Below are 26,563 nucleotides of genomic sequence, written 5' to 3' on the forward strand. Positions count from 1 at the left end.
GTACAAACATGTCAGATAGAGAGTGAAGGGTAAGACATTTGAAGAGAAATGACGGCAAGCATAATTAATCCACTTCAAGCTCAGAATTACTTTAAAGAACGTTAGAAGCATTTTTAATACTGAGCAAGTACATAATTATTACGTGACAGTGTGTAAAAGTCCCCAACCATTTAGAAAACACCAGAAATGGCCAGAAAAATGCTGGGGATTATTATGGTATGACCAAATAAATTGAAACATTCACAGCTAATGTTGACATCAAATAGTTGAGCATAGCAGGAGCTGCCATCAGTAATTTACATGCTCACTTCTAATTGTGCCTGCGCATCTTAAAGATTGTCCATATTTGCATTTACTGCCCTCTGAACCAAGTCATTTTGAAGTGGCACATATTCTCTTTCACTGCAGGTAACTTTCATTAGAGGTAATTAAAGGACAATTTTTACTGCATTATGCTACAGGAAACAATAAGTAGTTGCTGATGTTGATTAATATCAAAACTAACTTTGAGACATGTAATCAATCTCATAGACACAAGAGATTGTTCCTGTTATGTAATGAAAAGCAACAGGAAAGAAAACCCCTATTTATTCTGAATAGTCAGTGCTTACCCTTTAAATTCCGTTGGACTGCACTGAATGGCCTGATTTATTTTTAAATGTTCCCAATAGAGAATAGCCTCAGTCTATGTGTAATGACTTTTTACCCTCATTATCTGCACAGTCTGTGTTTGGGTTCTGACTGGGACAATACCAAGGAGGATGTCAATGTTATCTTAGTATGGAAATGATTTTCTAGTAGACAACTGCAACAGAGGGCTGCTGAGCATCCGATCCCATTCTTTTTGCCTTCAATGCCTATTGAAGATACTCTTTTTCAAATACTGCTCAACCCCATTTACTCAATACTGCTTCCAGTTGAAGCTTTACTGTTTCACTGAGGGCTGGAATAGACCCAATGTGGTTTTGCTTGCTGAAAAAAATACTATTATGCTCTGCCTTATTTTGCCATCCAAATATTGTGCTGAGAGATACTATCACTGCAGAATTGCTGTCAAATATTTATTTTTATTGGGAAAATAGCACTCTTTCTGTAACATGATGTTATAATTTATTTTTTCTTTTCTGCTTTGTGATGGAAAGCTGCAATTCAATGAAGTATATATTTAAATGCAAAAGAGGCATACTAATTAATCAGTACAGAATATGAATGCTTTTAATCTACATAAAAAAAACACCCTGTGGAGCTTAGAAAAACACCGATCTCTTAAATAGAAAGTATATAAAAGTAATTCCTACCCATGCTCACATTTCCTCAAATACAATCAAAAATTGCAATTGTGCAATTATCTTCACGGTGATAGATTCTTTTAAACCTTTGTATTATGCTAAGCACATTTTGATGAGTCTTTGGTTTCTTTTTATTTAGCATAAAAATGGACATACAGAAATAGTTTCAATTGATAAAAAAGTAAAAAATTCAGAGATGGATCAAATGCTAGCTCTGAAACACTTGAGAACTGAAATGCAGATGTTTACTGCTTTCTGGTTTTTATCCTTCCAATTAATGTACAGAAACTTAGTGCTGAAGATAGGAAATAAATTGGGCTACAGATTGCAGTTAGGTATAGCCATGAGTGTGGACTAATCAATTCTGAGGTGTGTATAAACTAGAGGATGGTATTATTACAATCAGCTCTCCATTATCTGGGATCATAGGAGACTGGGAACTGATGGAGAACAGAAAAACCTGGATATTAGGGATGCTTCAAGGAATACCAGAGACACTTCAGTTCTATATACAGTAAATATAGTTCAGAAGAGCTTAGTAACTCTGGGTTCAGCACTGGCCAGTGGTCTTAAGATGTCACATGCAGTGTTGCATGAATTTGCAAAGCCATCTTAGGCTCTGCATCTCAAGGAAGCAGTTATATTTCTGATGACCCTGCAAATAATGTCTGAGCCAATAAGCCCCACTAAGCCTGGGGCAGCTCTACAGGCATTCACTCTGGAACATTTTTGTTTCTGTTATTCTCACAGTCTTTATCAGGTGGTGCAAAACAGAACAGAAAAGGTGCTCATGGTGTTTTCAGATTTCAAAACAATTCTCAAGAGCTTGAGCAGTGTTTTTTCCTGCAAGGGACGCTCGCTCCAAAGAGCTTAGTGAGTGGAACACTGCTGATAGAGGGCATCCACCTTTCAGTACCTCCTTTCAAGCCATGGACACAGGAGACTTGCCTTTGGACCTACTATATTCCCTTTCGCTGCTAATTACCCAAATACTACGTTTCCTGGACGAGGTGTGTCTCTGTCTGCTTTTGACCAGAAGCTCTATGCAGAATGAAAAACCTTTCTCAGAGAAAGCTTTACTTCATATATACATATCAAAGAAAGTCTTCCATTTTGAAGGCATCCTCCAACAAACAGCTGTTTCATCAGAAAATTCCAACCTGCCCTCTAATGAGTGGGCCGAACCTGCATGGGTCTATTCAGAAAGCTGACTTTCACTCAGTGCCTACGCCTTGCAATGGGATTGATTCTTTTAATATTTAAACTACCCACCCCCCAAGTCATTAAATAAAAGAAGGCCAAAAACATTTGCTAATAAAAAAGGATTACTGCCAGAAATCCACCTCCTGCTTTAAGTTGTTGCTTTAAAGCCAGCCGTTCTTCAAAATGCTTTTATAACAAAATAGTTTAGCCTCATTTTTTACAGGTGTAAGAAGCAAGCCATCTTGTCATTTGTCACACAATACCCATGTTACCTGGTTTACATCTAGGAAGAAATAAACGGGCTTTCTTGAGGTTCTGCATATGTTTGGCTGCATCACCAGGGTCTGGATCCTCCATTTTCCCCACACTCTTGGGGCAGTGGATGCCTCCTCTGCCTTGGCAGTATTTTTAGGGATTAAGAAGATAACCCTACCTTGTGAAAGGCAGCTGGAAGTGATGGCAGCAGAAGGGACCTAAATCGGAAGAAGATACGGGAGGAATTCTTTGATGCAGTGAAAATGGAAAGGCAAAATCAGGAGGCAACCTGGTGGCCAGAGGCTGAGCTGAGAAAGGTGAAGGAATGAAGACAAAAATGAAAGAGGCCAGAGGAACAGGGGATTCAGCAGAACATGGGAGGCAAACAACCAAAATGACAGAGAAAAAGGTAGTGGAGGTGAGATAAAAGGACAGGCTGTTGGCACCAGAGCACTGCGAAGGAGCAAAGATAAGCATGCAGTAGGGATGAAGAGGAGAGAATTTTATGAAAAATGAGGTCAAGACAGAAGGGAAATCCTGCATGTGAAAATGTATTAGAGGAGAAGGGTCATGTCAAAATACAGTAAAACTGTTTATTTTTGTGCTGCTCTTATCTTGTGCATTCTTGAAGCCACAGTTTTGAATCTTGTTATTTTTGTGCTCCCCAGCAGCTCAGGCTGCCTAGCAATGCCTGGCTGGTGCGTGCTGGCTCTGCCGCACAGAGCTCGCTGGCTGCCTAGCAACTGGCATGCGGGGGGTGATGGGGTCCCTGGACCAGGCTCAGGGATGCAGCCCTGCCCCAAATACCCCTGCTCCCGTGGCAAGGCAGAAGGGAGCATCTCCAGTTGATACAGCTGTGATGAAAACCTTAAAAATATTAATTGCAAAAAAGGGTACGAGGAGGTGCCCACGAGAGTGCAGAGCTATGTACCTTCTTGGGCAGATACTTATGATTTGGTGTAGGAAATACAAAAAAGGCAACTTCTGGTCCCAGAAAAAAAAAAAAAAAAGTTACAGCATTAAGTATTCACATAGGATTGTCCCAGTACAGCCACACTTGTGTAGGTATACCACTGTAATCAACAAAATTTTTCTTACAAGAGCATGAGACTTGGCATTTGGCAGTAGAGCTGATGTGGCTGATCTGAACAGGCCCTGCGTCCTCTGTGCTTCCAGCTGCCCCCTCAGATCCGTGATCTCCTTTGCCCTATCAATCAAAAGTGCTTGTGTGGCTAAACTACTGAATCGGGAATTGATCCAGCTGAGAAACAGTCCAACAAAAAATAATTATTTTCCAATCAACACTACTAAAACAAGTACTGTTCCCAAGGGAAAAACTAAGACACATGTCAATTTGTGGCCTAGAAAAGGGAATAGACAGTTACAGAGCTACACAAATTACAGCGCAGGAGAAGTTGCTTTGATGCTGCTACGTTGATGCTGTTCTAAACAGGTGCATTTAGAATATAGTCACATTTTTCTTTGCCAGTCAAAATGGGCTATGTCCCAGAAGGACAGTATTGCCCCTGGAGATCATGATGCCTCACTGAGGAGGAGCAAATCTCGGACAGACAGTTGAGACATTGAGAGGTATGTAAGTACACTTTACTCTGGATGGGATCTCATTCAGGTGATCATTTGGGTGGAGCTTGAAGAGTATCATTACATTTTTTCCTCTACCAATCTGGCTGCCCCAGCTAGGAAAATTTTAATTCGCAGCTCCCTTGCACACTTAAGGTGTCTTGAGTAAGTTAGTTAACTTTTGTTCTAATCAGCAGTTTATTGTCTGGAGCAATGGGAAAGTGTGATGATGATGATGATAACACCACCACAGTTTCTAAACAACAGCACAGTGAATGCAGCTCAGATGCACAGTAGTGTCTTCAACAAATGTCAGCTCAAGTCTAAGATCTATTGGCTTTGGCTCAGGGCTCGTTCTGCTAGATTTAGCAAGCACTTGCATAGCTCCCAAATGTCTCTGTGTTTTCAGGTGCTTTGGGATCACTTTGTGTATACACCAGGTACACTCATGGAGTCACCTTGAGTCTATTGCATCTGAGTCAATAAACCCTCCAAAAACCTCAGACATGAGGAACACACTGCAAAGACACATAAGTGACCTTGCAGAGAGTCATTCTGAAAACAGGAGGGCTAACATGGGGCAGTAAGGCCTGCTGATCCAATCAGTTGAGCATGTCTGCACCACAATTCCCAGTACATTTTTTTTTGACTGTGTGGCCCTCACAGCACTACTGCCGTGGTTGTATGGCACAAAGTTATAAAGTCCAGCTGGAATCGACTTAGCTCAGCGTGGAGCCAGTTAGGGTGGTTCCGTATCTACAAAGTCTACCCAGCGGCTGTGCCCGCCAGGCGGTAGAAAAGTCTCAACGCAGCTGTCACAAGGTGGCGCTCTTTGACGCCGTCTTCCAAGGTCTTTGGCGTTGCGAGAACACCTTGACGCAGCGCCGGTGGGATTCTAGGTTTGTGCGAGGCCTTGTGGGTCGGGGTCTGTTGAAGGGAAAGGGGCTGTAAGCCCTCCTGAAGCCTCTGCTCTGCTGCCTGAGGTGGGTGCGTTTCTTGGGAGCCAGCACTGCCCTGCTCAGCTGCTGCCCTGCCATCAGACTAGGTTGCCCCCTGAAGTGAAACACATTTAGCAAAACACACACCGCTAATTTTTCTCATACCGAAAACAGTCGATGTGCAAGGCCCCACACATCTACTGTCTCTTGGTATAGGGGCAGCAACAACGTTTTAAGAAGAGCCGACAATGGTTGTGCTATGTGAGGGCGTTAACAGCTTCCATGAGGTCAGTCTGTGATCTGAAGACAATCAGGGACTCATCCAAGCCAATGGGTGTTTGGCAACTTGCAGCCAGACTGAACAGAGAAACCAAATTTGTCTTTGTATGATGAAAGCTGGAAACAAAAAGAAGCCAGTGCCCAAGATGGTTTCTGATCATACTTGCCCTGGGACCCATTAAAAGCTTGTCTATATCTCAGTACTGTTGCAGATCAAATTTAATTATTTTACATTAAAAGGGTACTTGGAATCCAAAATAAAATGTTTTATTGGAAATTACATGCTGTCCTAAAGAGAGTTATTGAAGCCACTTGGGAAACAATTTTTCTAAGATGCCAAATGAATTAACCATCAGAAGACAGCAATGTGGATGCATTTCTACCCCACAGCAAGTGCTGCAAATATACCAGCCCCTTCCCTGCTGCCCCAGGCAGCACTCAAGCAGCTCTCTCAGCACCTGTCCAGCTGTCCTAGCCAGGGGGTGGGTTTTGGAACTGCAGCTGCAGAGACCTTCCCAGGCCCACCGGTACTCCCCCAGCTCCCTACCATTCACCCTCATTTCCACAGTTCTAGACTGAGATGCTGGATTTTGCTGACCTCGGAGGGAAGGGAAGAATTATTTTTCCTCTCTCCACCTTGATTTAGAGACATCAGCAGGTACACCAAAGGTATGACCAGAGTGGTTTTTAATGCTGCAAATAGAAGACTCCAGACGACGTGCAAAATACCACACGATTACGCAGAGATGAGGCAGCCTTTCTTACTGTGTATCTTAGAATATATTTTTCTGAAACTCTCTGACTTTTCAGCATTGTGTGGGTTTCTCTGGGACAACTACTAAAACGCAAGGACTAATAGCAGTTGCTATTAGTTTCTTCCTCTGTAGACACAGCACACAAAGCCAAAGCATGAGTAACAGGCTTTGGAAAGAGCTTCTTCTGGGCCCGTTACTCATTGCAAAGGCAGGCTTGGACATCCCAGCGTAGCAGCCACCTGCTGTTGTTGGCTTTTCTTCTGGTATAATCACAGAAAACAGGATTTGGCTTACAAAAAAATCCCCAAACCACACATGCAGGAAAGATTGGACTAAATAATCGCCAGACCTTTATCTTCCATACCTTTACAACAACCAGAGGCCCTGAAGGATCGTTAACAATTGAGGGAAAAGAGTGGTAGGAATAATGTATTTATCACAGCCAAATATTTAAAGTCTTCTTATGAAACTAAAACCAGAAAAATGCTAAATGTCAATTATTACTTCCAGGCAGGCCTTCACAAAGATCGACACAGCTTACGTTCAGTGTTTCTCTCTCCCCCTTGGGATAACCCCCTGGGAAGGGAGGTTAGGAGCCCCTATTCACGATACCGCTATTGTTTTACCGATTTTATTGTCATCTTACAGATTTCTACCCATACAGGAGGCTATAACCAGGGCAGCACTTCCCTTCTAGCCACTATCGGCCTCTCCTGAAGAGAGCTGCCACCTCAGGGCAGCACTGCTGGGGCTGGAGGTTTTATTTGAGGGGGGCGGGGGGAGGCCACAAACGGCTCCCCCAAGTCTCCAGGCGCCACGAAGGCCGGTCCGGCAGCCCCGGTCCCGCCGCTGGGGCCAGGCAGGGCGACGGCCCCGGCCCCGCCATCTCCCGGCCGCGGCCATCAGCAGCGCCCGCCCCGCGCATGAGCCCTGGCGTCGCGGCGTGGCCTACAGCTCCCGGCTTGCTTTGCAAAGCGGGGGTGGCTTTTTTTTTTTTTTTCCTTTTTTTTTTTCTTTTTTTTTTTCCCCACCCCTCGGAGGGGGAAGGATGGGTGGGGAAAGCGAGAGCTCACGAAAGCGAGGCGAGGAGGAATCCCACAATACCAGGCGGGTTGCGAGCCCGGCGCTGCCGCTGTCTCTTTAATGCAAGAGGAAGCGATGCGGAGGGGTGGAAAATGGCAGAGTTGCAGATGTTGCTAGAGGAGGAAATCCCTTCTGGCAAGCGGGCTCTGCTCGAGAGCTACCAGAACCTCACTCGAGTGGCCGACTACTGCGAAAACAACTACATCCAGGTGAGGGGCGGCGGGGCAGCGCACCGGGGCCGGCGGTGGGGCGGCGAGGCGAGGCTCCGGTGCGGGCGGCGGGGCCGGAGCCGCCGGAGGGGCAGCGCGGCGCCTGGCTGCCCCCGCCGCCGCTCCCCGCCCCGCAGCCCTTCCCCCGGGTTTGCCTTTTCTTTCAACTTTTGCAGCCCAACGACCGGGCTTCCCTGCCCCCTCTCCGGAGAGGAAGGGAGGGGGTTATTATGTCAGTCCGGCTCGGAGGGTGTGTCTTTTTTTTTTTTTTTTTTTTTTTCCCCCCCTTCTTTTTTTCTGTATTTATTTATTATGAGTCACATCCCGGAGACCTCCCTGGGCTGGGGCGGGGGGTGAGCGGGGCACGAAGGCCGGTGAGCTGCTCCGTGTGGCCGGCTCAGACCCAGTATCTCGGGTTTCCCCCTCGCCTCCCAGCGGCGCGGCTCCCTCCGGGGGACGCCGCCGGGCCCCGGGGCGGCGGCTGGCGGCGGTCGCTGAGGCGGGCAGCTCCGCGCGCCTCACGTGGAGCGCGGGTGCCGGCCGGCCCCTCCGCCAGCGCCATCCGCAGCGGCGCGGGGGGCGGAAGGGGCCCCGCACGCGGGGGACATCACGGAGCTCGGTCGGCGGGGGGGAGCCGCGGGGGGAGCCCCGGCGGGGCCCAGGGAGCGCGGCGCGCCGGGGCCCGCATCCCGCGGGCTGTGGGGGCTGGGGGCTGCCCGTGCGCGAGCGTGGGGTGGTGCTTCAAAATGGCAATCGGTGCCGCTCGCAGGCTCCGCTCGCAGGCACCCTGCAGCCGCGGTTTCACACCGGGTCTCCGGTGCTGGAGGAGGCTCCCCTGGCTGTACCGTGTCTCCGGTCGGTGTGGATCCCCCTCCCTCCCCCCCGAATGCCAGTGCTTCTTGGCCTTGCTTTAAGGCTATTTTTGTGAAGCTGCTTTTAAGCACAGTTTGCTATTATTATTTTTTCAAGATTTGCCGCACGAAACTCCATAAGTCTGTGTATTTGGTTATACTCATGTGACTACAGAGCCATCCAGAGATGCTCAAATTCAACTTTTTTTTTTTTTTTAACAAAAAAATTGAAGGGGGAAAGCAAATGAGCTCCGTTTTACTTACTAGACAGCTTGTAAAGTGAACTTGTTGAATCTAATACTAGACTACCTGTGATGAGTGTTTAATGCAGGTTGTTAAATTCTCTGGCATCCGTTGTTGTTGGTAAGCTATCTTACTGTTTTTAGAAATGGAGTAGCAAATTTGAAAACACAGCTTTAATAATATGAAGTGAAATACTTTTTTCTAAATGAGCTACTTGGATTAAAACTGCTTTAACAAGGCATATTGTCAAGATTTTTTTTTGGTGTGTGTGGTATGTGAGGTAGTATGAGTTAATGTCTATTTACTCTTCCGAGTTGTTTGCTCCACCCAAAGAAAGCTGCTGATATAAATGTTTCTAAGAGGCGAGGTTCATTTGGTTTTACTCATGGGAAATATGACAAATACATGAGCATGGTAATTGCAGCACAAGTTTTGACCTGTCTCCTGCTCCTGACTTTTTCCCTGTGTTAGAAATTTACAGAGAATCTTCAATTAGGTTGTTTTCTTCAGTCCTAAAAATTGTCTTTTTTTTTCTTCAAGCAAACAAACCAAAAAACCCAACACTCGAGCTAGGTCCTATCCAGTCATTTGGGGTGGTTTTTATGCAGTTATTTATTTTTTAAATGTGATAGCTCATTTTCACCTCAAGTATCAAGGTCAGCTGGATGTGGGATTGGTACAGTCTGTTTTATCTGTGTACAGCTGTGTTTACCCCTTTTGAAAGGAAGCTGGAATTCTAAAATTCGTAATGAGGACTTGTGCGGTAGCTTTGAGAAATTTATACCTCGCTTGTTTTGTACACCCGTTGTATGTTTACTCAGTGAAAATGGCAAATAAATTGATAAAATTACATATTTTTTTAATGTGTGATGGAGGTGGGTTTTTTAATCAGCACTTTATACAAAGCCATCTGCTCTCCAGTTGGACTACTGAACAGATTATACTTCCCGTGCCTGTGGTGGGGCCACTGCAGGATTAGGCGATCTGACACAGGGCACTGGGTTGAGATTTGGGAGTGTGTATATCGTGGGATGGGAATGGAGGAAAGGAGAGGTAGAGGCTTAACCAACGCATAGTACAATTTTTTTTTTTTTTTAATTTGATGTAATTGAGCATTTTATAAGAAAGGCAGGCCAGAACACAGAACCTGTCCATGAAGTGAGTATTAAAACAGTTCAGAAATGGCTACGCATTGTAACTTATCCCGTAGAGGGTGACGGATTCAGTCTGGCTTCTCTGACTTTGGATAGCTTTGCATTTGGAGAGTTTTCTCTCGTTCTGTGGGAAAGGCTATGTGATTCTTGGCAGGAAAACCCACCGTGTGCTGTCACCTACTCTGCATTGTGGCACTGAGGTGGTACAAGTTTAATCTGACTGTTCTGACTGCTGATGGTAACAATCTGTAGTAATTGTAATAGCACTCAGATACTTATTCAGAACTCTTGATGTTCTCAGCCTTATGTTGTGTATTCTTTGCTCACTTAAACAGGAAAGCAATTTCCTACCCCTAATTACATTGCTGTATTCAAACTATATCTCTATTTTTTTGTATCTGAAAATGTAGGAATCTTGTTTTGTCTCTCCCACTTAACGTGGGAATAATTCTGGCAAAATCTCAGTCATACTGTGGTTTTTTTTTTTGAAGAGAGTGTGTTCAGTGTCTTTTGGGATTCTTCAAAAAAAGAAAAAAAAAAAAAGAGGAGGTATTGGAGAAGAACTCACCTGGGTCGCACCCGAGTCCCTAATGGTGGATGTGGCTCTATTGACAGTAAGCATCCTTTTAGTGAAGCATTTAGGAAAGGTGACAGCATTTGGGACTGCCAAGCTGAAAACCACTATTCTAACAAAAGTGGGAAGCAGTTTCTTGCTAAGGCAAATTGTGAATAAATCAGAATGCCAGGCAGTAACACAGTTTGCTCTCCACGTGTGTTCTGGTTACCTAGAACATTTATCTGATAGGAAGGGAAAATAGCTGGGGAGAAGCAGAGCAAATAAGTTTCTAAGGAAGACCTGCAGTGCTAAAAGGAAAGTATGGTATGGTGGCAGTCTTGGGGGGATGGGGGAGAGAGTGAGACAGAAAAAAAGGAAATCAAATGTAGAAGTAGTAATTGAAGGAAGTTGTGATGTTATTGGTGGGGATTTTGGCTTTGACTAGAAGGAAAAAGGTGTTATAAGTACATTACTATATTTAACCTGTGACATGATTTAAAATCTGTTATGTTTCTGGTTGGAAGCTTCAGTGACAAACTGGTAGAAAATTCCTGTTTTCTTTTAGATCAGAGACTTAAACTCTGAACGGTTTTAAGAGCAGGTTTTGAACCTTGGATCTTTAACTGGAAGCATGTTTTTGTCTCCTGAAATAAGTTTTCTTGATATCCAGGAAAATGTACTTTATGTATAGTTTTCTAAATATTTTTCCTATCACTCTTGAGAATACTGGTATGACTGTTCTCTTGTGATGGAGACATTTGCTTGTGAATTGGCATACCTTTATTATAAAGTGCAGTGAGATTAAGCAAGGGAAGGAGTGGTGAAACTATCTGATAATGGAAATAAACAAAACTTCTTCATAGGTGCCATGTAACTGTAAGTTCCAGTACTTAATGCCTTCCTCAAATCCTTTTGCCTGCAAATAATTCTGGAACTTAGCCCCTTTCAGTTTGTATGTAACCGTGAAGAGTTATCTGAAAATCTGTGACATAAAGCTGAAGATGCTAGTGAGGAATTTAATCAGTATCCTGAATAGTATGGACTTTATCAGTACTAATGCAGAAATAACGTGGAGTTAAAGTACTTAGAGTTCTAATTGTGGTTCTTCAGCTGAAAATACTAACTTCCAGAGAGATTTTCCAGTCAGTTTCTTGGCTGAACTGAATTACTTTCAGTTTTTAATGAACTTATTTACAATAACTAGCCTATGAAGTGTTAGAATGATGCAGGAAACCAGTGTCTTCAGTGTTACTGTGCTGATGACTTCCTTTTGAGCAACTTCAGTTGGCTGGTGTAGTGCTGTAAAACACTGCTTACAACTCTCTCCTACTGTCTAAATCAGATGTTTCTTATAGTCTTGTTTATGCACAGGCATATACATAGTTTTCATCAATCCCTTTGCTTCTAGGCCACTTGGTAAGATCCATTTGTAATATTTTTTTAAACTCAAATATAATTTTAATATGACTGTGAGAACCTCTAAATGAACGGCTTGGAATATGTACTACTTGTGTAAATTCTGATCTTGATAGTCTCTAGTGGATAGGTTTAGCAGCTTTAGAAAATAAATTAAGTGAAAGACCTTTTAAGGAAGTAAGTGCTGTGTTGCCTAAATACGTGGTTTTTTGTTATCATGCTGTTTCCTTCTGTAGCTTCCAACTGGTATGTGGGAACTAAATGGTGGGTTTACAAGTTCTGGGTAAAACAGACAAAAGCAGGGACAGATTTAAGTTTGACTACTGTTGCAAAAAAATTTGAAGTGTCTTTCCAAGTTGGTAGAGCAATAAATGTGTGTGGTTGCACAGTGTTGCATGCAAGAAGTTTCACAAATCCTTATGTTGTCTTCTAGTATGTGTATAGGAATTCTTTCTGGTTTATAGCTTGGATGTTCCACCCTTACTATACAGTAGATTGTACATATTGGAAAGGAAATAACATTTTTCATGGTGTGTCATTTTCTGTAAATGTTGGTAACAGATCTGACACTCAGCTTGGTTGCCTGGTGTATGGAGAGTGGCTTAGTTTAGTTCAGTACAAAGAAGTGCACTCAGAATGTCTAATTCAGGAAGTGGCCTGCTTTAAAAGGATAAACTTCTTAAATTGTCACTAATAAAAATCTTTTCTGAGCTGTGAGAACTTGCATGCTTTTATGTTCATAGGTTAATTAGTTTGTATTGAGAGTAAATACAGTGGGTTTTTCCTTTTTTTTTTTTTTTTTTTTTTTCCCCCTCCTGGTTTCATTGCTAAATTTGGAACATTTTGTAAGAAAAGCAAATTAAGCTACTTCATGTTCTGTAACATCAAAATATAATTCAAAATTGGAGAGTTTCAGAGCCACAAGATAAAATATGGTTTTACCATACACTATGGTTTGTAGGCTTAACTCACATCCTTTAAGATGTTAGCTTAACTTTTAAACACTGTTCTTTTTTTAAGGTAGTTTAAACAAACACTTGCCATCAGTATGAAAGGCACTGGCTTTTCTATGGGCATGGTTTAAAAAAAAAGTAATAATTTGGGTACAGGTTGGTGGGTTGGGCTTGTAGCTCTTCTGTGCTGGTGTGTTGTATGTGTTTTGGAAAATACAGCTTTATGTTTAGCTCAAAATCAGCAGTAAGGCAATAGTGCAACTTCACTGAATCAGCGATTACCCTGTGTACACAGCAAACAGATCCAAGAGTGTTGTGTATGTGTTTTGTATCCAAAGGAGGTAGATGATACGAGCTTTTCCAAAATTTGAAATGTTTCCATTAATTTTGGTACGTTTGGTTTAAGAAGCCAGCAAGATGTCAGCTGCTCTTCCCATTCCATTTTTCGTTAGTATTTCAGCAGATGATTGTGTTGGCACTGTGCTGCCTTAATCGGGAGGAGTAAAGTGGATTGGGATAAGGTTTTTTTCTAGGTGCATACTGCTTCTTCCACAAAGGAAGTGCTGTCCGCTCCCTTCTGTTTCCACATATGCTGGAAGGAAGAAGCTTGCAGGTTGTGTGTTGTCAGTGTATGTTAAGTGTGATCCTTGCTCTCTGTGCTCTGCTTGCTGGGCCCAGCCCTGTGGAATTGTTGGAAGGAAGAAAGAAGACGTGACTAAGAGGGGCAACTGTCTAATGCTTACCTCCCTCTGGATCTCTGGGAGCTTGGTGCAGTAAGTAGCTCCTATGGTAAAGAGGAAATAGATAGGCCTTGAGGAGGGCTCATAAAGTGGATCACATTGTAATGAACTTAAGAAGACAGGAGCAGGCCGTGTACAAGTACGAAGCATTGTACCTCTGAGGGCAAAGTTCCTGTTAATATCTATGCTTCTGATCTAAGTTTAACAATAAAACCCCCAGACTGTGAAAGAAAAAACCTGATGCAACCTCCCAATATTTTTGTTGAGTATTTTGAATTGTCTTCGTTTTACAGAAGGATAAATGGAGGCATAGAATTTATAACTGACTTGTGCAAGGTCATATAGGGACGTGCTGTCAGATTTGGGAACAGAACCTGATTGTTTGGACTTCCAGTGCTGTACACAAGGGTTCCATGCCACCATCCCCACCCCCCGCCTTTCCAAGTTGACTCCGTTACTACAGCGCAGCAAGAAGTGTGTATCTGCAGAGATGTGAAGTCAGTGTCCACAGAGACAGTGCAATGAATCCCTTGGGAAAAGATACACCTGAAAACATCATTGGACTCGTTAGCAGCATTTACTTTTTAAGGGTTTTACATATCTCCTCTCATAAGAACCTTGAGATTCTAATTTTTGGCTTTGCAAACTTCTGTAGTTACATAATGATTTTGGTACTGTCTGTCTGCATGTTGGTGGGGGTGTCTGTCTTGGCAGAGGCACTAGAAGATATCGCTGTCTTTCTCATTAGTGAAAGCAGTCTGTGTTTGACAGTTCTGGTGACTGAAATCTTACTTATCTACAGAACAGCAGGGCGGCAGCTGTGTGGATGAAGTGTCAGTTCTGGTGTAGCAAGACATCCTTGAGGGATGAGAGTGTATCTTGCTCTCTCTGTGCCAGTGTTCAGTTCTTAATTAGTAACTTACAGTTGAAAGGAGTGTGTTGTGGTTATTTGTTCTTACCTGGCAGGAAAAGGCTTGTGGGCCCCCAGTTACTCAGTGTCCAGGCTTGTTCACGATGACCCGAGTGTTCTTGCTGCCTTTAGTATTTGTGTTAACCAGAGTGGTGTTCCTCTGATGCTGTTCTTTCCACCCCCACCCCCAAATCTGAGCACTGGTCACAGAGGCAGGTGAACTCGGTCACAGGGAATCTCCCTTCCCTCCACGCCTAAGGGAAGTAACTGCTGAATTTGTAATAGTAGATACGGTGCCTGAAGTGGTTCCTCCCTTTTCCTGACCTTGCTGGTGAAGTGGCTGCCACAGACAGACGCTTGATGTCTCCTGTGGGTTATAGAAATAACCCTTTGCAGCTCAAAACTTGCGCAGAGCCCTTGTGGGGCTAAGACCGGGGATGTGGTAGAGAATAGGTTATGATGCGCTTCTGAACAGAGTTCTGTGCGCAACGTGGTATCTGTAGGTGTGTTTCCTCCTTCACCTCCAGCCTGTCAGCGTGCCCATCTGACTGTGCTGGAGAGGCTCAGTCACGTGTTTCATCAACCTCAGGCCAGCTAGTGAAATAAAAGATACAGCACTTCTAACAGGTGGGTTCTTTGAAGAATCCATTTATTGTACAGTATGTGAAAGCGGAACTGTAAACGCCTCCTCTTGGTATTAGAGGAAATGTGGTTTTTTTCCCTGGGTTAATTAGTAAGAGTGTAGATGCCACCTTTGCTTGAAACTATGCAAGTCATGTTCCTCATTAGATATGCAAGCCCTTAATGCTGTTAACAGGAGCCATGCATGCTTTGCAGAGTGTAGATTTGTTACTATGATGTTGATATTTTAGAAGAAAAGGAGGGATGTGGAACTCCGCATGAGAATTTCAGCTTGGAGCAAAGCATGAGTGCAGCATTTCCAAATACCTTGTAAAATTCAACAGTCTGTATTAACATGAGATAAAATTGGTGGGCAACCTGCTGGTGAAGCTCACAAAACAAATCAGTTTTACCCTGAAAAAGATTGACTGTTTACAAGGTGACTTTTAGACAAGAATGTTATTAAAAATAGATTCCAGATCAAATATGTCTAGTTAGTAAGTGCTGGGTTTGGCAAACTGAAAAAGCCTCTGAAGATCAAAACTTCTCTTGGTTTGGGCCTCTTGTGTTAAAGTCTCTTCGTAATAGCCACGTGATGTGTGCCATATTCAGTTTTCTGCTGTTGGGGAATATTCTAAAAGAACAGTAGAGGTTGTATCTTCTGCAATGAGATACAGCTTTGTTATGTTCCTTGTGTTTCTTATGTTAAGATAGCAGATACATTTGGGATAGTGTCATCCCTCCCTCTTCCTTCCTCCCTCCCTCCCTCTCCAAAGAGCCCAAAATAATCAGTTCTGTGTACTCTTTCTGCAGCAGAAGTTAAAGAGCAAGCACACTGCTCCATGTGTGAGGAGGCCCTGATACTGTAGTGATGAACATTGAAAGAACTCATGGGGAAGAGACTGCATCACTTTCCTAATTTTATTGTAACGTCAAAGACAATGAGGAGTAAGATGTAGTACTGTTCCTACTTCTGTTATGAAAGCAAGGCCTTTCAGAACTCTGGCAGAGGAGGCTTACTAAAAGAAATGCTGGTTTGACATCCTTAGAGTTAAGCGTAATGTTCTTAGCGGGTGGTCTTAAGGTTATAAATAGTTCCAAGAAAAAGAATTTGTTTGTTTACTATTTCAAGCATAACATTTCTTTGATGTCCTTGGAAAAGAATTGAAATGTAGACTCTTCTGGCTATTTTCACACCAGTGTTTTTTCTAAGCTATACTTTATCAGGCAAGCGTGGGTTTTTTTGTTGGCTTTTTTTTCCAGCTAATCTTTCACCAAATGCATATCTTCACTTTCATCCTCTGATCTCCTTGTTGTACTTTAGGGTCAGCAAATATACCAACCAGTGTTTGTCCTGTGGCAATTGTTGTCAGTTGAGCATCTTATTTGACTTTATTGTAGCAGGTGTGCTACAAATTATTATTTGAACTGTGGTCTCCGTGCACAAATTCTGTGTTCTAGAGCCTGAGATAAGAAAACGTCTGTGTAAAACAAATAGACAAGAGAAGAATGAAGTGTCCAGGCAGCTGCATCAGACTGCTGCCATAATGTCAAGAAAGCCATGCCATAGCTTGTCTTTTCACATTCGTACACCTAATGATGTTAGTCACTATTATGTCACTGATGTTACTAGTGACAACATTTCTTTCTCTTCAGGTGCTTCTCCTAGCCTGTGATGTTAATATCAATTTGCTGATTTCTCTCTCACTGTTAAGTATCCTATCTGCTTGCTACAGGCAGTTTCCTAGACCTGTTGTCTGTCTTCTATTGCCGAACACTGTAGACTTACTCTTTTGGTACCATTGACTCAAGAGTGCTCTCATCACAGCTGCTGGCTCTGAAACAGACTCACGTGCTTGCTCTCTACCTCGTTGACTTTGGGTCTTATTTCAGATCTCATCTGAAAACCTCTTTTCCCTTGCCTATTTCTTTTAATTAATGTCTTTCTATTATTTATCTGCATATTTTACTGCCTTGGAGCTTAAATTATGCAGCTGTTTTTCATGATGTCTTTCAGATAAACAGCTTCTACTAGCATGGGCTTGAATAATTGGAAACCTGTAGCTACTGAATATGTTTATATGCACTTCTTTTTTAGATTCTCTTTATTGGCTCAGAGTTGAGACTAAAGCCTTGCCCATGAAGTGGTCTGTAACCACCTGAGGAAGCCATGATGAGCAGAATACAGAAGAAAGAACACATCTGGGGAGATGTTGTGTGCAATAGGACTGACATGATTCTGTCTGCTAGTAAAGCTGTTAGGAGGCCTCTCAAATGTATGTGGCCAGGCCCTCCCTTTATAAGAAATTTGTCTTGTTCAGGAAGCTGGTCCTTTTGTTACTCTGAGGCCAAGGAGTGGAAAGGGCTAAATAAAACTTCTGTCCTTGGAGGGCCTTAAATCTCTTACCAGCGAGGGAAAGGAGGATGTGTTGGGGAACGGTGTTCTGTTAACATGCATTAGTAGGTATGTATCTACAAAGCAGAGCTGGACCTGATCCTGAAGGGTTTTTATAAAACACAATTCTAGCCTCCAGGGTTCCCACTGTGAGGCCTTGTGGCAGGTGGCTTGGATGGTGCTTCAGTCAAGGTCCAAAGAGTGTCAGACTAACAGAGATATGATGTATCGAGGCACTCTATGTTGGCAAGATCCTTGGAGACCTGGCTAGGGATTGTTCAGCTTTTGATTTGCTGGCTGGCACGCAGGATTGCTAAATGTCTGGGAGAAGCTGTGATGCAAACTCCTGGCTTTAGCTGCGTTAGATAAAATGTGTGTCTGGTTTGGAAGTGCTTGGCTGTACAAGGGCTCTCTTCAAATACTGTGGATGTGTTTCCTGCTGCAGTGTACCGTATGTTCTCCCAGCACTGAAATGGCATAGTTGCTGCAGTAGTCCTGAGATTTGCCTGGAAGCGTTGCAAGGGAATTTTGTCTTAAATGGCAACAGATTTTGTATCTGATTTCTAAAGTGTCTTTAGCTCTGAATGTTAGGGAAAATTGTTGTTGCCATAGGTGTAATTGAAGCTTGGGCTCATACAATGCTGCTTACTTTCTGAGAGGTCTTGTATCACTTGAGTAGTGACTGTGTCCTTTCTAGATGTATGTTTTGTTCCTCTTCAGCAGTCTGTCCTTTAAGCCAATGGAGAAGGGTGACAGACAATGGAAAGCTTTCTAGCACATGCTCCCTCTTTAGAAACCTACTGTCATGAACAAGAACTGTAAAATCCGCTTCTGTCGGTACTCTGCAGTGAATATTGACTGTTTAGAGACTTGAGGGAGGTATCTGTTGTAATTATGAGAGAGGCTCATTTACTGGGGACAGAAGCCAAGTATGCGGGGATTACCTGTGGGCTGTTGCTCCTCTGCCGAGAGGAGAAAAGTTGCTGGTTTTGGTCCTGAATGTGGGAGGCATGGAGGATTTCAGCATGTTCCTTGGGCATGGAAAGGTCTTAAGAGTTGATGAAGAATAACCAAGGTTGAATAACCTTCTACCTTGCTGACAGAAAATGGGAATGGTTTGAAGGGTGATTCAAAAGCAAGTCGAGGGTCTTGAGCAACACCAAGTTTCTGGTAGGAGTAAAAGCGCTGGAGGAACAGGGGAGAGCGTGTAACTCTCCTTCACTGTGTACCTCTCTTCAGCCAGTCTTTCTTGCTGGCTGTGACGTGGTAAAAGGACAACATTGAAAGCAAATACTGTTACTATTTGCTTCCTACCTACAGCAGACAGCTAGAGAGGTAGCTTTACTTTTTTTTCCCAGGTTTCTGTAAGGGGTTACTGCGGCAGCACTGGGAGTGGGGGAGTAGGAACTGAAGCAGGTACTTACTGGCTGTGTAACATCCTACGAGGCCTGGGGGAATGAATGTGGCGAACACTGTGAGTCATGCTTGTCAGTCTCATAAAGCAGGAGGCTTTTTACAATTGGCCTTGGAGGGAAAGAGGTGTTTAATGGAGCAGTTGTGAAGGAGTTATGCAAATAGAAGACATAAGTAATGAGCAAAAGATACTCATTTAAGCTGCTTGTCTTCTCAGAAAATGACTAAATGCAAACTAACCACTGCAAAAGTTAAGAGAAATGTATAATCATTAAGTATAATGGGTGTAAAAATGTGGCCACTCATGATAAGAAAATTCTTTTTCTGTGGCTAGCAAAAAAAACTTTCTGTAGCTGTTGAACAGGACTGTTTCTGAATACAGCTCTCTGTGGCTGTAACAAGGGCCGCTCATCGGTCAAGCAGATTACAGGTGAGATAGTAGCAAGGTGTCCTGGTGGCCCTACTACAAGTGCTGAAATAGAATACTTGAGGGGTGGTTTTACTACCAGAAGGGGAGACAGGGAGTGATGTGGATGTGACTATTCTCATGCCTCTGATTGCAAGCACTGCTGTCATCTGTATGACTCTGGACCTCCTGCATCTGCCTAAACCTGCCCTTCTCTACAACACTGTGTATGAAGGGGAAGCAGTCTTCAAAATCACGTGAAGGAGCAGCATAAAAACACCAGTGGAACTTCAACATGGATTAGAAAACTTTGCTGTAATTGTCTGCTGGAGTCATTGCAGCTGTATTTCTAGGAACAGTTACTCACTTGAACTACTGCTGTGCTAATGCCACAGCAATTGTCTCTCCAAGGACTTTGTTCTTTTAAAAAAATACAACAAAACGCCAAAAAAACCCCAAACCCCTCTCACTCCTTAATTTGGCACTGTGTTTTCTATTGAAGAGCTTGCTTTCTGTCTTCTGTTGGTTTCTGTAAGTTAAGCATTGTCTGTTGCAGGATGTGGAGATTACCATATTTATTTATTTTTGTTACCTGCTGTCCTGTTCATGTTTATTTGGGAAAGAAACAATGGTAGATTATTGACTCTTGCCATTCCTCCTCCCTCCTCCATTCTCCTGAGCCATCTGTTTTGTTCTGGGGTGTGTGTTTGAGGAGCTAAATTCCTACTTGCTGCAATTGAAATAACACAGTATTCAAATACGTTTATGCATGTAAGGTTTTGGAATGCTCTTGCTAACCATAAGCTCACATTTTAACATAATAAGTAATTCTTCAAAAATAAACTGGATGGTGGTGTACTTAAACAGCTATCAGATAAAAATTGTACGGTCAGATCCAGGAGTGTGTAAAAGTCTAAGCAGTATTAGCAGCTGTTTATGCGATCAGATAGAAACAGAAACTAGGTTGATTTTCTCCACTTACATGCAAGTTCTTGTAAAAACCATCAGTCCTTGTACTGCAGTCAATTACTTTATGACCATGAGATCACTGTATAGCCTGTGCGTTATGTGAGAGTATGCCTTGTAGTGGGAAGCGAGCTACTACAAAACTGTACCCTGGTTTCTAGTCTAAGCATGTTGCACTAGTGTTGTGAGATCTCTGCAAGCCCTTGGATGGTTTCTTGCTGGAGCAAGTATATCAGGCTTCAAGACACTAAATACAAGTGTAGTGCTACAAAGTATGAGAAGACAGTTTGACCCTGTAATGGCCATTTCTTGTTTTAAAAATACTGTGATGTTTGGGAATTGCCTGATCTGTAAAATCTGGGCAGTGGCTGTGTATTGAAAGTGACATTCTTAAATATGAGAACTGTTTCTGAACTAGGAACACTTGCAGTCCAGACATTTACTGGATGTCAAAGGCCTGTGTAACTCTTGGCTCTACATTTTAGTGCCTTGAGATTCTTCCTGGAGCTGGACAGGCCTGCTAGTAATGACTTTCCATGCTCTCTTCCCTACTTCCCTCCCTGCTTTGTTGTCCAGCAACATCTCTGACATCTCCATGTGGAGAAACCTGTTGTAACGCTGAGTGTAGCTTTGAGCCTGCTTGCTTTTGGACTGACCCTTTTGCCGATGCTGACATTCAGTGTTTAGCCGTCTTTCAAAACAGCAGTTGAGGTTACCCTATTGCATGGGTTCAGAGCACTGTTGACATATAATCTGTGCGTGCTGAGGTGACACTGGAGTTTGATCTTTTATTCTAAATGTTGCTCGATGCCCTCTGGTGTGATTCCAGGCCTGCCTAGAGGGTAGGGAGGACTAGAGAGTGAGGATCTAGAAAGAAAAGTAGCCTTGGAAGTTCACCTGTAAAAGGTCATAGAATTTTAGCATGTTGCTTGTCTTCAGATACAGATTTCTTGTATTATTCTGGGCTTATTCCTTCAGTTTGATTTCTCAAAACAGAGATAAAAAAACCTTCTGATTGTGTGAGCACACACCAGTCCTTGAGAGTAAACTGAAAAGGTAAATAAAATCTGTAGGAGGAACCATTGTTACCAGTATTATGAAAAGGGACTTGCGCGCAGTGTGAGCTGAAGAGCTTTGCCCAAAACAGGTTACTCTAAGCTATTTTGATTCAGAGGCTTGCATGGTATGAAAATCTACCCAGTTCTGATTTGTCACTCCAGTTAGGTTCTTTGTTGCTGCCACTGTATTACAAGGAGGATATTAAGGTAACTAAAAAATGCTAAAGTGTCTCCTTTCTATTCCCACCAAAAAAAGTAAAAAAAAAAAAAAAAAAAAAAAAAAAACCAAACCAAAAAAAAAAAAAACCAAACCAAACCCCAAACCACAAACCTTTGGCTTATCAATGAGTATATCCTTGTTAGATGAGTTAAAACTTGTTTGGTGGGTGCTGGCACTTAAAGTAGACAGGCATTTTAATTTCAAGCCCCATTACAAACAGAAAAGAAAAGATCAATATTTGAGAGGCAGCATATAAGGAAACAAATGGAATGTAAGCTCTCTAATTCCCTGTTATCTGCTGTCTAGTGTGCTGAAATAATCATACATGCCAAAGCCTAGGGTAGCTTTCTTAGTGTGGAAGAAGGAAGACTGCTATGGAAGTGCTAAGGGCTTCTTTTCCTGGCTGACAGTTCAGGGGTGGCATTAGTCTGTATTTGGAGCTCTGGGTGATATCTCTGATGTCAGAGCTTGCTTTATATCAGCAGTGAAGAAATTTGTGTGCTTGATGTCATAAGGCAAATCATAGATGCTGCAAGGAGGTTAAAAGTGTAATTTTGAAGCAACTGTACGTGCTAATACTGTGCAGTGCTTTACAGAAATGGAAGATGTGGTTTCTGTCCTGGAGCTTGTGTTGTCTAAATAATGTAAACCACAGAAAGTAATACTTGGGCCAAATTTCTTAAGCTTGCTGCATATGCAGTCTTGAAGTCTTACTAATTGTGTACAAGGGTTGTGTGAAAATGACACATGGCCATGTCTGCTTCTGTCATCTCAGTTCAGTGTGGCATGCTATTTTGATTGTATACACAGACTGTAACAACTGACATTAACAATGTATTGTGCTGACATATATATTTACTCTGATACCTCCTCTACTGGATTTGGCAGGAGAACTGAAAATAGTGTTTTCAAAAATACTGGGTTTTATATATATATTTTGTTTTTTAATAAGGGGAGTGGTTTAGGTCAGAGCCAAGATGAACACTGCTGTATTGGGCAGAAAATGCTGCTAACAGAGCAGCTGGCACATACCTTCCCAGGCTCCATCTGTCAGAATCAGCATTGCTTTGTAAATCGCACTCCTATTGGGTAGGTAGATAGATTCATTTCTTGCTATAATGTTGGCAGCCTGGATTAAAACGGAATTCCTAAACTGATTTTTTTTTTTTCCCCCCACTTCTTTACTGTTTGGAAAAAAAATATAGTGTTTTTGTAGGCTACTTCTGCCCTCCTTTACAGACCTGTTGAAGTCTGTGTCAGCATGTTGCGAATGCTGCATCTTGTGGACTTGCCTTTAGTTTAAGTAAAAAAACGTATGAGGGTAAGGTAATTATTGAAAGCTTAATCTCAAAAACATGGTTCTCGGCTGTGTACGCCCAAGTCAGAATGGGCTGGGATCTGATGATAACCCGTATCAGTGTATCTGAGAATGTTAAACAGCGTGTTTGGGTTTTTTTTTAAACATCAATGTCCATATTCATTTTGCATTTTTTATCAGAACTCAATGGTAAAAGTGTTATCAGGAGTATATGTATGTGTATGAAATATATGCATGTTCCTTAAACTCTCCTTTTCAATGAACTTCTCCCCTTAATGAATGTACTTCTCACTCAATCTTCCCCAAAGGAGATAATGATTAGAAAAATTGAGGCTCTTCTTTTTAATTAATCAACAGAATGAAAAGCAACTTCCAAATTAAAGAAAATCTGCAAGGACACAAGCAGATTGGCTAAATTGGTCTCAGCCCATAGAAATGCTAATTTGCTATCAAGGCTATTCAGGACTGGTCAGGGGAATATTATTGGTGGAAATGAAGGATTTGCTTCTAGCTGATTGTCTAGCATGTACAGGATTTGGGGGAAGGGCCTGTCTGAAACAGCTTGTGAATTACAGGCAGTGCTTTTTACACTTACTGTCCTATGTGTTTGTTAAACTACAGTAATTTGGTATGTATCTTGACCCTTGAGATGGAATAGCTGATGAGTCAATGATTTTTGCCAAGATAGATTTCGGTCTGTTTTGTTATAGAAACACTTACTTGCGGGCTGTGGTGTGGTGGTGATCACCTTATTGTCTGGTGTCATGAATGAGTGCCAGCTATATTGTGCAAGGTCTTTACCGGGGGAGAAGAGATTTCAAGTTCTACCAGTTCCTCTGTGTTTGGTATAGCTGAGTTACTGCATCTTATCTTGGAGAAACTCAACAGACGTGTTATTATTTCGTACCAATGGGCCTTTTTGTTGTGGATGCTGAAAGGAAGTTCACTTGAGTTGAATTGTAGATGCTAGCCTGGCTGTGTGTGTTGAGGATTTCTGCCTCAGTAGATGGAAAGAGTTGCTGTTTACTGAATGGACTTGAAAGAATTTGATCAAGAATTTAATCCTAGTTTTCATTCTGGTGTTACTGTAGTGAGAGGGATCCTAGGTTTTAGAACTGTTCTGAATTGTTAGGCATCCTTCTGTGCCTGCCCTGTCTTTAAATTCCTTCGTACTCCTTGAACAACCAGTTACTTAAGTGGTAGAGAGCTTTGCTGCTTCTATTTGACTCCACTTCTCACTATGAGTAGAGAGGTGTGTTGGATAGTCTCTTCTATTTCTTGTTTTCACTGTTAGTGAAGGATTGACCACCAGTCCCCCGGAGAGAAGGCATTGGACAGGAGGTGGACATGATCAGTGACTGCAATATATTACTATCAATAGCTTGCAAGTTATTGGGTAATTAGAATCTTGAGCTTTCAACGCCCCTCCCCAAATTCAGGAATAGTATAAAAGGACCATAAAATGACTAGTTATGGCGACAAGTTATGGCAAATCACTTCAGTAAGACAGCTGAACATTTTTCTACTGCACACATTGTAGTACTGGTCTTTGTGATGCATAATTTTAGTTGAGATTTGCCTGTGCTCTGGGAGAGGTGGGTTTATGGCTTTAGTTCCCCTTCCTATGGAGGCTGGGTTTGCCCTGTCATTTAATCAGGCTGTGCTTGTATTAAGTCCCTTCCAGTTCCTTGTCCCTGCATAAATGCTTTCTTTTTAAATTTTTCGCAGTTGGTTTTGCTGATGATGGTAAGGATATGAATGGCAGAGCAGGTGGTTCCAGTAACAAGAATACGGATGGTGACTGATCTGAGACTGATTATGTTGAAGAAAAGACAATAGATGAAGTGTACAGGTGACCCTCTGAAGTTCTATCTGTGTTGCTATGAGAGGATGTCTCTTGTGCTGCTAGTATGTTGGGCAAAGGTCGAGCTTAAACTTCTGAACTAACTCTCCTGATGCCTGGCTTCACATTCCAGTGAGGGAATTGAGGTGCAGATCAGTGAGGAACAGTCTATAACTTGTAGGCAGGTAAACACCAGGCCTAGTATAGCTCCGTGGATATTAGGAAATACTCAGTGCATCATCCCCTTAAAGTAAATGCTAGTCTTGCAGTGAGACTGGTGTATGGCCTGAGCATAGTAAGCCTGTTCCAGGAGACAGTTGACATGTGACATATCGGATTCATACTCTGTCCTTACCTGGGTGGCATACATAATGTAAGTGACCCCTATTTATAAATTTTGAAACCTTAGTTTCCCCCGCCGCTCTGGAATGCTGTATATCCCTTAAGGCTGTATGTGTGATGAGAGAAACCCTGAATGCTCCCCACCCAGCACCTGCTAGTAATAACCACTGTCTGTTTAGATCTCCTTGTACGGCTTTCGGGTACGTGCTTCACTCCTGAACATTCTTCAGAATATAGAAACTTGTGGCACTTGCTGTGGTCACTTGCCAGTTTGACTTTCTTCTCTTGTTTATAACTGATACTCTGATGTAATAACTATTGGTAATGGCCAAACAGTCTTCATGGTGCAGCCTGTTTACGAAGCAATCTAACAAGCTTCATGAACTATGGGTAAGGAGGAACCTGTATCCATGGGCTACCCTTTTATTTAAGTATGTAGCTCCTCTGTTATTTAGTGATCTCTGGATTTACAGTTCTTGATATTCAATGTAAATTATTAGACACTTGACTCAGTAGGTAAATATTATCTAGCATGTATGGCATATTTAAAACTTCGAAACATATTACTGCAGCTTGAATATGGAACACTTGGTCTAAGCTGAACATACATTGTGAATAGTTTAGAAATGCCTAGGCCTTTTGCCAATAGCAGGCAAGAAGTAACAAATAAACCCTTAAGACCAGCTTGGAGTTATTAAAAGCCTTATCAGATCAGTGAAGCAGCAACTTCGAACTCATAGATGCATCCAGAATTTCCACATAATGTTAGGAGCGCTTGCTTTAGGGAGGTTTCAGTGCTCCTGTTTTCTGAGTGGGGAAGCCACTTTTCAGAAGTACGTTCCTTCCACCTTGGTATGTCCCCAGCTAGTTCTCAGGGAAGTTAAGTACTGAGATCTAGGAGTCTCCAAGCCACTGCCTGGATGTGCATGTTCACCATTCTATAAAAGTATTTCCAATTGACTGGAAAAATGAGGTGCCTGTAAATTGTAGCGAATTTAAGCTGGAAGTTTTGGCTAGGTGTGTGTTGTTTTGGTTGTTTTGTGTTTTGATTTAGTTTTTTTGGTAAAACTTCATTCCTGAGCTTGTTGGGAACAGTTGTCTGTGTTAAAATGGCAGGACCTTAGTGAAGGAAGCAGAACTTTGAAACCTCAACTGTAGTATCTGTCTTATCAGGAAGTATGCTTTCTGTGAATGTCTAAGGTGAGTAAATGACAACATGAACAAAAGAGAATACAAATGGGTGTATTGATGACTTTGGCATAGCTGCATTCTGTGAATGCTCATGTGATAAAGATTGCTAAATCCATGTGGCAGCTGATTGTAGCAATCCTAATTTTCTCTTTAATTGATTAATGAAAGGTGTAAGTCTTTTTAAAAAGATGACAACCAAGATTTAAACCTAAACAATTATCTTGTGTTTACTTGTGAAGCAAACACAAATGTATTGCACTGTTGAATTCATTAAATGTGTATGAGCAATTACAGCAAAGGCATATAAAACTGAGTGTGAAGTTGTTTCTGTAGCTTGATTGCTGAGAGTGTTCAAACCCTTGAACAGAATGCCAA

The 26,563-nt window shown here is 42.4% G+C and overlaps 1 protein-coding gene across 11 annotated transcripts in view; it reads left to right on the forward strand.

The window, feature by feature from the left end:
- The first annotated feature begins 7,330 nt into the window (after window positions 1-7,330).
- ABI1 (abl interactor 1) overlaps window positions 7,331-26,563 on the forward strand; it is an 81,660-nt gene continuing 62,427 nt past the window's right edge. For 4 of the 11 annotated variants that reach the window (XM_080386014.1, XM_080386013.1, XM_080386011.1 and 1 more), the window contains exon 1: window positions 7,334-7,592. In XM_080386014.1, the coding sequence (XP_080242140.1) occupies window positions 7,476-7,592 (117 nt within the window). In that variant the 5' untranslated portion in view covers window positions 7,334-7,475. Of the gene's footprint in view, window positions 7,593-26,563 lie in introns of all 11 variants that reach the window. The other 7 variants (XM_080386009.1, XM_080386008.1, XM_080386005.1 and 4 more) reach the window with 6 other exon arrangements.

The sequence above is a fragment of the Falco punctatus genome (assembly GCF_963210335.1).
Source record: "Falco punctatus genome assembly, chromosome: 4".
In the NCBI taxonomy this organism is placed as follows: Eukaryota; Metazoa; Chordata; class Aves; order Falconiformes; family Falconidae; genus Falco; species Falco punctatus.